Source organism: Anomalospiza imberbis, chromosome 3 (genome assembly GCF_031753505.1).
Source record: "Anomalospiza imberbis isolate Cuckoo-Finch-1a 21T00152 chromosome 3, ASM3175350v1, whole genome shotgun sequence".
NCBI lineage: Eukaryota > Metazoa > Chordata > Aves > Passeriformes > Viduidae > Anomalospiza > Anomalospiza imberbis.
The window spans coordinates 45,593,365-45,605,673 of NC_089683.1; the positions used below are offsets into that span (position 1 = coordinate 45,593,365).

At 36.4% G+C, this 12,309-nt stretch overlaps 1 protein-coding gene across 8 annotated transcripts in view; it reads left to right on the forward strand.

Moving 5' to 3' along the window:
- Window positions 1-12,309, forward strand: part of ARMC2 (armadillo repeat containing 2) — a 75,825-nt gene that overhangs the window by 4,318 nt on the left and 59,198 nt on the right. For all 8 annotated transcript variants that reach the window (XM_068184207.1, XM_068184208.1, XM_068184206.1 and 5 more), the window contains exons 4-5: window positions 1,443-1,614; window positions 2,742-2,952. In XM_068184207.1, coding sequence (XP_068040308.1) covers window positions 1,443-1,614; window positions 2,742-2,952 — 383 coding nt within the window. The remainder of the gene's footprint in view (window positions 1-1,442; window positions 1,615-2,741; window positions 2,953-12,309) is intronic.

Sequence of the window (12,309 nt, forward strand, 5' to 3'; positions counted from 1 at the left end):
TGAGGCCTCGGCACAGGTTGCCCAGAGATCTTCAAAAGCTTCTTGGGCATGGTCCTGGGCAACTTAGTTTAGGTGGCTGTAGTTGAATATGGGGCTTGGACCTCCAGAGGTCCTTTCCAACCTCATCTATTCTGTGGTTCTGCGAACTTGAGGGTAACTAGGTTGCTTTCTATTTGGCTAACATTTCTATAAAATGTCATGATTGTAGTTTATTTCAAAACAGATAGAGGTCCTTTAAGAACTTTTCTTCCTCTGTGAAAGCTGTGAATTGCTTTCAATTTATAAGTGCATCTGCTCTTTCACAGATTTTTTATATTTGGTCTTTAAATATAAGATTAAGTCACGACTGTTTGTTTAGTACCTGAGATAACAGAGCATGCTATAGCAATTAAATGTGCTTGCTGTATGCACTGCTTTTTCCAGACAGGAACCTTTAGGAAATTAGGGGAAATATCCAAGAAATTTTATGCTTTAGTAATTTGGATAAGGCAATGTATTTACATGAATCAAGTTTAAAAATTCTGAGCATACTTCTATTTAGATTATGTATATCTACATTTGGATTTAAGAGCTGGTGTTAAATTTTCATGTATTTTGTGTGTGAGAGTGGAAAAAAATTAGAGAAAACTACTGACCAATGCAAAACCTGCTATTTTTTTTTTTGCTTTATCAATGGATGTAAGTTAATACACTGTAAATTAAATTTGTATTAATCATGGTGGTTGTAAGTAGTCAGTCTCACCTGTTGGCTCCTTATTACTATGGAGAGCTCTGAAGGATCAGCTGGAGACTTTCTAGTGGATTCTTTATTTTAAGGAAATTGGTATTGATTTTAGAGGTCAGTGCTTTTATGTAGGTCAAGGGCACAACAAGTGCTTGGTACTAGAGATCCGGGGACTTGTTCACCTCCTCTAAGATGCACCATACTGACATAAAACTAGGACTTCCACATTTCTGGATCTGCATGATTTGTCTCAGTGTGATAGAAAGTAGAACATATTTGGAGTGTTTTGGAAATACTGTTTTAATGCCCAAAAGCAAATCAAAGAATAGATATATCGCTAGAATTGTTAGCAGTAGTCATTGGCACAATATTTTCTTTGATAAATAAACTGCTGCAGATGTAGTTAAATGAGTACTTAAGAGGAATAAATAATTCTGAGTTGTTCTACTCAAACTAGGTTTTGTTTTCTGCATCCCTGAATGTTGGCTTTCTGTGGTGATAATGGTATAGACATCTGGTTTGTTTGATGGAATGGTATCATTAGATTCAGGATATGAAAATTTCTTAATGAGCAAGCCAGTGTAACTTCTGTTCTATTTTGAACTTAGCCCTTTGTTAGAAGTTATTTGGATTTCTTTTTTTTTTTTTAATTTTTTACTTAAATGCAAATTAAATTATCTGTGCTTTTGTTTAAAAGTCTTTCTTATTTTTGTCACAGAAACCAGTAGTAATAATTTCTGAAAAAAAAGATGAAGCTTCTTCTGTTTTCCATCCAACACCACCTGCTGATGCTGCAGAGGTTAGAAAAGTCAGCAGTGCTTGCAAAGGCTTATTTAGAGCAACTTCTCTGAAAGATTTATTTTCTGCTAAGGTGATTCCTCTGGATCAGAGTAAGAATGTTTTGATACATATTATTTGATAGAAAGATTACTGCATGATGGGTTTTAATATTGTTAATACATTAGAGGACTTGTGTGTCCTTTCAGTGTGAATTATGGAAGTATTTAAATGGGTTTAAGGTAGTTTTGAAACTGTGGTTTCCCAAAATTATGCTGGCTTGCACTACTGAAAATGAGTTGAAAATTACTCAGGTGCCTCTTCTTCCTATAGGTTTCCAAGTAATGGAATTTTGCTGAAAGTTTTCATCAGTGAGTAAAATTAACATTAAATGCTGACATGCTTAAAGAGATAATGAGATGCCATCATCTAAGGAGAATCCCTGACAGATAATTGAGCCTAAAAGGAGGAATAAAAAGGAATTATATGTCTTGACAGGCCTCCAACTACATCATATTTGTTGTTAAGAGTTTCTTTAATGGAGATTTAATAGAGGTCACCAAATGTGGGATTTAATAGTAATTTTCTTGAAGATGGGAAATGGCATCCTGGCTTCCTGCATGTTGGCTCATAATAAAGTGTGCTGGGACTCTGTCTTTATTTCAGAAGACTCATTTATAATGGCAGTTCTTACATTGTCTGGGATTGTTACTTCACATGATAAACTGAATGTCTCACTTTTTACCTGCTAAACTTTACTTCGTTTTTATGTATTTTTTCTATAAATATATCTTTATATAATGTGTCACTTCATGTAGCCTTAATAAGCTGATGTTACTAATTGAAGAAGTTGAGAAGCTAGTGTATTTGTAACCTGCCTTGGTCTCTTCTCACCTTTTGGGGTCATGCAAATGTTATGTGAGGGGTTTTATTTGTGGAGGTTCTTGTGTGTACATAGAAGCTACCTTTTTCCTGAGTTCCTTCATAATATTCAGGTCCTGAAATACAATCACATTTTTCTCAAGGTACAATCCACCTATTTGTAAAAGGGAAATAAAGAAGATGAAATACTAAAACTTTATCAAGAACTACTGTTCATAAGAAGACATTGACTACCTTACTCTTAATAGTCTTAAGCTTTCTCACCTTTTAAATTGATACAAGCAAATTTTGATAATGTAACACAACAAGCAGTAATTAATAACACTTGAACAATATGTGTTCTCTTTGACCATTTCAGATGAAGTGAAGCTTGATTTTGAAGAGCAAACTATGATGATGAATAATCTTGACAGAAGTAGTAATAACTGCTTAGCAGAACAAAAGTTGTACACATCATTTAGTGATGAGAGTAGAAAATTAATTTGTAATGAACATACCATCAGATCAGGAAGTGAAGACTCCATGGAAGGGACACCAGAAAAATTTTCACTTCAGCTTCAAGGAGAAAGGTCAGCATCAGTCAAGTATGGTAATGTGCATCTTCCATACAACCTTATTCCTAGATACTCAATTATGCAAGTATCAAAATGCTTAAAATTAATGTAATTTGAAGATAACATTACATATGCTTCAAAATGGAACTGTGTTTAGATTATTAGGAAAATTTGCGTTTCTTCTTTTAGGAAGTTTCTGCATTCAAGTGACTAATTTGTAAAATACTGTTGATAGAAATTTGTTCAGTATGATTTATTTGATCAATAACGTTTCAAAACCAAGTCTTCTAAACAATGTGTGTAAAATTCTCAAGTTTAAATTTGATGTGCTTGCTTTTGTAGTTTAGTCCTGTTATTTTAAGGTGCTATATCATCTTCACTTGGCTTGGCAGATGAGTAGATCCATGCTTGCAGTTCTGGTATGTGATCATACACCAAAACCAGGCTTAAACTCTAGCAATAGAAGCAGAATTTTTTGTGAATTTGAATTTTTAGTTCTTTTTCTGACCGAATAGATGTAAGAGATTGAGACTTGCATGCCTGCAGTCTGTTTTTACTGGACCTGGAATATCCTATCCATTCTTTAATTCATAATCAAGTTATTTGTTTTTCTTTTGATTCAGATGTGAATTCTTGCACAGGGAGGAATAGTCCTATGGCACTATGTGAAGTTGGTGTTTCAGTTGCTGCATTACAAGTCAGATGAGCAACCGTTTCTTGCTAATAATATTGACAGATCTGGCAATCTCAGCAACAAAGAATGAAAAACACTTTATTTTCAAAACACATCCTTGTAAAACTTGTTCACTATTAAAAATACGTACTTGCCAGTAGTTATCTTATTTGTAGCATGTTTGTATGTTTAGGGAAAATCTATTTCCCTGCATATTCTTAAGCACCTTTGATATTAAAGATTATGTTCTTGATTTTATAAAATGAAAGGCCATTCATTTACTGACTTCATGATAGCACTTAATAGTTTAAGAGAATGTTGTCCATTGAGGCTGTTATAGTAAATGATATATAACAGAGCTATCACAGCCCTCTTTTTTATATTAAACTGTAAGCAGGATTTTTAAAAAAAGACAGATTCTAAAAGAATGAAGACTTGTTGTAGCAAAGAAAAAATTCCATGAGGGTGGAGGAAGAATAATAAGAGCAGAAATGAAAAATGTAGGTAAAAAAAAGAAAAATTAAGCACCAAAGAGAATACTATACTGCAATATAATTTTCTCTCTTTAAAATCAGTGATCTAATAACTTTTTAGATAAAGACTAGTTGGATTATCATACTACATAAATTACTGTAGTTTAAATTTTATTTAATAAAGGTATGGTGTGAAGTACTTCAGTGTTGCAGTGGAAATGGGTGGTTCCTTTTGTGGAATATGTATCCTGCTGTGTTCAGTTCTGCTTTTTGTTTGGGTTGCTGTTTTGGTTGCTGGTGTCTCTAGTGCCTCTAACAGGAAAGGATCAGTTGATATTTTGCTAATTCAAAAGAATGATCTTCCTTCTCAGTCATCATTTTAAAACTTGCATGTATAATTGAACAGCTAACCCATTAGGCATGCTTCCTGTCTGTTCAAAATTGTACACTTCTTTTTATAAGAGCAAGAGCTCTGCAAATGTTTGGTTTTGCATTTTGTTACTGGTGCTTTTTGCAATCATAAATCTCATACATCAGTTAAATTAGATCACAAATTACTGGCCTTAACATAATACAAAAAATTGCTTTTCAATATTGTTCTGACTAATTTTCTCCAAAATGGAAGGAGAATATAAGATCCCTTCATCTTTCTGTGTTGAAAGCAAGATCTGTATTTTTGAATGGCCCATTTTTACCTCTCCTGTGAGTTGTGTATGATTTCTTGAGTCACAGCTGGTTTTTGCCAATGCTTAGGAAGTGAAGCTTCCTGACACCATTTAGGTGCTCATATGGCTTAGAGCCCCATATATGTCTGCAGTGCTGCAAGATGCACAAGAATAATACAAAATGCTTTCCCGTTAGCCACAGACAAAGGTCTCTCATCTGTATCAGCCCAAGCAGTTCATGTGATGGGATGGGTGTGGATAATCTCAACTGCTCTTGTACGTTCTAACTCCTTGCTAAGACCAAGGAGCACATTGGTCCAGTGTTTGTGTATGATACTACACAAGTCAGGCAGATTTACAGGCAGACCTTGTTCTGTGTGCTTGTGTGAGTTCAGAGATGTCATTCTTCATCTGACAAGGCAGTTGAGAGGTACCACAAAACTAGCCTTCCATATAGTGTGTTGAGTTTGGTCTTCATAATAGTTGTATGTAAAAGGCTCCAGAACCATAGAGGGGCCATTGCAGTGAGAGATTTGGAGTTCTTTCTCAGTAGAACATGTTTACTAGATGATTCTAAGGTTAGATTGCATCTGGTTCTGTATCATAAATACTTGAGGCATCTTGTGTAGGGTTACAAGATGTTTTCTATTTAAAGTACATTGCATTCAGGAGTAATGGGATGAAAGTTTAAAGGAATGTCAAATCTTTTATTGTCTAGTGTCCTGTCATTCTCTATATGAAGCAGGTGTCAACCTCAATTCTGTATCGCAGTGACTTAAAATCCTTGCAGGAATTAAGCAAGAGGATTGTAGAAATAGTACACTTCATACAGGGGAAGGCATGTGGGACTCCCCTTTCCCTACAGTTCCTATACATGCACTGAAATAACTTCCCTAGTGAAACCATTTCTCTGCTAATGAGGGAACAGTAGAGCATGGCAAAATAGCATTGCAGATTCCTGCCATTAGTGCTATTATATTTATTTTAAAGAGAACAGAAGGGAGGTATTCTAGTCCAGCAAGAGACTTGATCACTTTCTATCTCACATTCTTTTGTTGTCCCAAAGACTGAAGAAAAAAATGAACAGTGTTCAAGAAATCACAGCTGACTTATAAAGGTACTGGGGGGAAAAAGAAAAGCACCTTTTGAGGGGAAAAGTAATTTGCCATTTTGTTTGCAATTCTGTTTTGCAAATAACAATCTAGGTGTAATAGAATAGGTATATTAATTGAAACAGATTGAATTTATTGACACGTTGCCTCAGGAAAGCTAGGAACAATTTCTGGCAATCATAAGGAAGCTCAGTTTTGTTTACATCTTCCTCTAACCATTGTGCCTCGCCATGTATTGTGATTGCTATAGAAGTGAAACTTCTAAAATGTTTTCTGCATTCATATATTTCAAGAGAAGTGTCAACAGTGATAGCAGATTTGCTGATGAAGAGCAACAGTTTCCTGGGTGTGAAAGAATGATGTTTTTTTTTTTTCTCCTACTCGAATTTCTCAATATTCTGAAAGCTTAGATGTCATTCAAGGACTTCTTAAAAGTAGAGGTGCCTTGAGTGAGGAAGAGTTTGAAGGCAAACAGTTCATTCCCAAGTGGCCTGTTCTTTTTTTAATAAGTGAGTTTTATAAAGAGCTACAAAAGGATTAGCAGGTACTGTAAAGAAGATATACTGTGTCCTGTTTTCTCTCCCCATTGCTCTATTTATTAAATGCCTGTTTTATAGTATCCTTGAAATATATTCATCTTCCATGTGAGTGGTTTCTCTTTCTTGTGCTTTTTTAGTGTTCTGGAATATTTCAATAGAAAATGATAAAAGCAAAGGATTAAATGATAAAATGAACCATATATTCAAAGAACAGAGTGGATTGGAGTGGAATGCTGGAAATTACTTCTCTCTGGTTGCTTAAACTACCTTCACATCTGTACTCAAAATACACATTCTTTTTCTCTTCAAAAAGAGGATTCCCACAGAGGAGAGAGATTTTTTTCCTGAGGGGAACACCCATTCTGTTTTGTTCTGGATGTTTTTTTTTAAATGAGTGACATGATGTGGCTATTGGTTTGAAGTATGGTGTAGCTGACTCTCCAGACTTTTTTCAGTATTTTTATCTTTTTTTTTTTTTTTTTTTTTTTTTTTTAATTATGTATATTGACAACTTTTGGAATTCTCATAAACACAGGGAAACAGGAAATTAACCTGCTCCCAACTAATCTTTATCTATTTCTGCCTCAGTTCCACTGGCTATTTGGACCACTGATTTCAAAAAGAAACAATTGAATGGTGGGAAATCCTTCACAGGTGGTGCTTTCTATGGTGTTTTCCAGATTGTGACACCTACCCTTTCAGGAAGGTACCTGGTTTGGTGTAGGGTCAAGGGACACTGAGAGAACACTGGGAAAGAAGAATTCTTTTTTTCAGAACTTGTTACATACTTCTAAAGAAAAGAGTAAGAGGTAACTGTTATCTCTGGTCTCTTAGCTCACAAAAGAGACAGTGGAGTTTAGGCTCATTTTTATCATGTACTCTAAAGAGTCTTTCCCCACTCTAGCACTTAGTTTCAGACCAATGTCATTGGTCTCCAAATCTGGGAGATCTAGGTCTTGAGTCCTTAATACCAACTGAATTGCAATTCTGGAATGGGCAAGTGTGCCATGCAAAGGGTAGAGAAGGAATGTCAGTACAGTCTAGGTAGACCTGTAGTAACAATGGATTTAAATTTATTTTCTGTTTAGAAATGCAATGTTTATTCAAGATTCATGTTAGGAAGATGATGAGGATATGGTTTTCAGACTCAAATATATTTAGGCTAGTGTTTTAGATATTTTTTATGGTTAGAATTAGACTGTCAGTTGTCTGATTGCCTAAAGATACTCTGTTACAAATAGATACTGTTAATATTTTCAATATTAGACAGAATATGCAAAGACTGTGAAGAATAAAAAGGATAAGGATAGAGGTTTTTCATCAACCTTGATTATTCTTTTAAGTCATACTGTTTAACATGTGCATGAGGTTCTCCATCAACAGCCTGTATAAATAAGAAATGCTGTATTTTTTAATGCTGGGGTTGTCATACAAAATGACTGAGCTATTCCCAAGACTGTGTTTACAGAATTGTTATTTACTCATCTTTAGGATGACTCAGAGAGTTGGTCTATTTGTCAATATATTTTTACAAATTACATTGTCTTTCTACTAGTTATATTTTCTCATATCAGTGGTATCAGTTACACACTTGATTATAGTTTTCACTCTCTTTGTTTTTTTCTCTTCTTATGATGTTTCTTATAATCCTCTACAGTTCCTGAAATGATTTCAGGACATCTATATTACCAGTTTTTAAATTATTTTCATGCTTTTCAGAAGTTTTGTGGATGAGAAATAAAACTAACTCAAATTGTGTGTAATTGGCTTAATACTTCATTTTATATCTCTTTTTGCTGTCTGCCAGTAATTTTGTCTCCATTGTTTTTTTGAAAAGGAAAATAGTCTTTAAAAATTGAGCTATTATACTGTTGGTTTTTTTTTTTTCTTTGAGGCTTATTTCCAGAGTGTGTTTATCTGTCTTGTTTGTTCCTCAGATGACATCACAGAAAGGAAGTTTCTGTGGCAGCTGAGCAGAATAGGGATAGATTCTCTTAAGTGGCTCAGTGAAGGTCAATTCTTTGTCTAAAAGGATAGGGTGCTTTTCAAGTGCTAAGTTATGGGTTAGGAAGGAATCAGTTGGTTTGTAATAATAAACATATTCCCTGCTATTCAAATAATGAAAGACAATACCAGAAACTAATTCTGATGTCCTTCTGGCAACATAAAATATCTGGATAGTATAATGAAATTGGAATAAAGGGATTAATGAGAAATGCAAATGTTAATTGGTATGTGGAAAAATTAATTTCTGTGAGAGTAAATGACAAAACTATATACTAATTTTTCTCATTTTGCCAAAAGCGAAAAACACTTCCTACTAGTTGCTTTAGCAAAAACACAGGAATGTTGCTTATGCTTCTTTTCAAAGTCTACAGGGCAATGTCGTGTTGTTAACATCAGTAATTTTGGTTTTAGAGTTAGAACTCTTGTTTCTTGGTCACTAAACACAGTGGAGGAATAGTGGTAGCAGGGGATTGTGTTCGGAAGCAGTAGCTCCTAAAGGCATTGTGTAAATGAACCTGCTCTGAGAAGATTCATTGCAGTTTCTCGCACTTGCTGCAACTCTGCATCTGACTCCTCCCCTTCTTTGCCCTGGGGCCCTTCCACCACTTTGTCCCTTGCTGCTGACTCAGGGTTTACTCCAGTGTCCTTAGTGCCCTAATTCCCAGGATCACCATTAGTTCCTTTAACTTTCCTTGGAGCTGCTATTGTTCTTTTTGAGGCAAAGCTGCTGAGTTTGGCTGTGCCCTGATAAACTTGGTCTAGAGCCCTATGTGTCTTTGCTCAGTGTTCCACAGTGCTCCTGCCAAGAGATCTGACGGCTGTTCATGAGACCACAGTTCTGAACAATATTTTAAAAAGTGCTAACTGGCAGTCAGTAGATAAACAATCAATTGGCTGATACACCAGAGGGTTGTCCAGAGGAGCCTCAGCAGGCTATAGAAATGGTTTGACAGGAATGTGATGCAGTTTAATAAAGACAAGTGCAAAGTCCTGCATCTGGGCAGGAACAATCCCGGGCGCTGGGGAGCAATCCAACTGGGAGGCAGCTTTGCAGAAAAAGACCTGGAGGTCCTGGTGTACACTAAGTTGATAGAACAGCTCAGTATAGGAGAGATCGCAGAAGATCATCTGGTCCATCTCTTTGTGGAAAAGAGAGTAGATGAGATTATCTAGCACCCTTTTCATTTATGTCTTGAAAACCTCCATTGCACCTGGGCTGCTGGGATGAGCTTCAGACTCCCCAATGCAATAGAGATATTGAAATGACTGGAGGGACTCCAGCTACTAAAATGTGAAGGCATCCTTTAAATGAGGAAAGGCTGAGAGATGTGGAACTGTTTAGCGTGGAGAAGAGAAGGCTTGGCAGGGGTTCTTATCAACATCATTCAATACCTGGAGGGAGGGTGCATTGTGACACCATCACTGATTGTGTGACAAGAGCTCTTTCTTCTTCTCCATGGCAAGCACTCAAAACAAGCAAAACTATTTACCTGTGATGGTTCTTTTTAAGGATTTATTGTTGTATATACTTTCACAACACCTCCTTGCAGCTTTTCCCTTTGTAGTCCATATAGAATTGTGAATCTTGGGTTGAAAGAAAAGTGCTCAAGTGCTTAAATAGCCATAGGATCCTTATCAACATAAGGCATGTCATCCTGGACAGTGCTAGCAATAAAAATAAACCCAGATTACAGTGTAGATGTGTAGTTACACTCTGAATATACAGGTGAGTAAAATCTCAAATAACATTCTTTCTAAAGGTCTGTCTGTTTAAGGATTATCCACAATCAGGGGAACTGAACTCTGATCTAGTATGGAAGAACACCTTTGTGCCTAGTAGTCATTTTGATACATCTAGCTTGCCTGAACAGGCCCCCAAGATCTACTTAGCATTGCTTGCAATCTGTTCTTCCTAACACTTAGTGAAATGTCTTGATTTTTGGGTGTAGATACACCATGTCTGGCTTTCCAACGCACACAACGTATGTTGGTAAAATCAGATGTTCAGCGCTTGTATTTATGTGTAAACAGTCTGCATCTACTGCAGTGCCTACACTTTTTTTAGAGCTTTGTGAAAAGTTAGAAATTGCTCTCCTAGACTTTTGCAAACCTGAAAACATTGATATATCAAAGATCCAAAGTAAAATTTTTAAAAATTTCAGTCACATTTTTGGGTTTTAAGCAAACTAGACAAAGGAGTTTTGTGGGAGCTGAAGGGGATGTAATGGAGGAAAATATACTGGGGAGAAACTGAATGACTGTGAGGGGAAAATGGAAGAAAAAAGGCTTGTTTACCTTATCAAAATAAAGACCAAATATAAAAGGGCTCTAAGGTTAAACAGTTTAAACTATCTGGAGCTTAGATTTGCTTCCGAGGAAGTAACTTAAAGATAAGAATGGTGGTTCTATAGATATAGAAAGGGCTCTGCAGTTATAGATTTGTAGAAATCATGTGCTCATAATTAGAGTTCTTTGGCTTAATAAAAAGGGCATGTTTAAAAATGGAAAAGAAATCTGTTTCCAGACATCAGATTGTGTCTACAGTCTAGGGCTTCCTTACAGCATTTACTCAGGGCATACTATGCACCGTCTGTGTGTTGGTAGCTCTCTGCCTTTTTAAGAATCTGTTCAGGTTCTGGTTTACATGGGATAGTCCCAATTCCTGTCTCTACTTTAGGAGAGGGTCCATAGATCCAGTTTACATGGGTGCAAAAGGAGAGGCTCATAACATCTGGATGAGCAAAATTGTGTGAGACCTTGGAACTTGCAGAAGGAGATACTGTGGAGTTCATGATGTTTTCCATCCCCACTGCCTGCCCTCATCTTTTTCTCATTCCCCTTTATTCCTGCTCTTCTCTTTGAAAAGTAACCGGTATCTTCTTCATTCTTCATTACACTATCTCAGTGACTGTGCTTCTCTGTTCTTCTCCCACTTTGTTGTCTAGTTTGGATTCCCAAAGCTGTAAGGATATGTAAGATGTTACAGGATCCTTACTGTGAGGAGAGGGTAATGTTAAGAGGGAATGCCTTGAAGCTGGACAATTCAGAAAAGATGGTCATGTTCTTTTTTTGTTCTAGTTGAGCTTTGCTACCTTGCTGACCACAGGTGCTTGATAGTTACAATTCTGAAGACAAGAATTAACTTGTTAGTATTAGGCCATATGTCTCTCTTAACTGGTAACTAAATAATCAGGGGCACCAGCCATACACCTCTACCAATAATTAATAAAAATTAAACAAAGGAGTAAGTCTCTGGCTTGGTGGCTATCTGCAATGTCATAGGCTATAGCAATACAATGAAATTATTTTTAATTGCCTCCCTATTTTTAATACACTCAAGGTAGTGTCTGGGAATGTCCCTACCTCTGCTTATCAGTGCCCTGTGCTCTGGCATTTGTTAAGGAAAATATCACCTTTCCTGGGCCAGAACTGTAGCAACTGTAGCAGGGGTGATGCTAAGGGTCTAAATCTGTGGGACAGTGTAAGACAAAGTTCAGGCCCCTTGCCAGATGCTGTTTGGCAGGTAGGGAGGTAGCCAGATTCTCAGATGTTTAAGGTGCAGTATGAGGAAGGAGCCCAAGCACTGTTCCTTCATTGGGGTCTTACTTTCACATTTGTGATTCAAACCTTGCTGTTGTGTGCAGCTTCTTTGGAGATTACTAGTTAAATTCTTTGCCTCTGGGATATAGTTCATAGAAATGTCGTTTGCCTTGGAATACCATGGAAGGGTGAGAGTTTGCAGGTTTACTATTAACAAGAAGCTCATGGCAAGCACAAGCAGATAAATGTCTAAACATGCAGAATTTCTTAATAAATGCAGCTTTCACTTAATTATCCATTCTTTCACCAGGGAAAAATACTGAACATGTATTGGGTCTGGCTGATTGGGAGTTGATTTTCCCT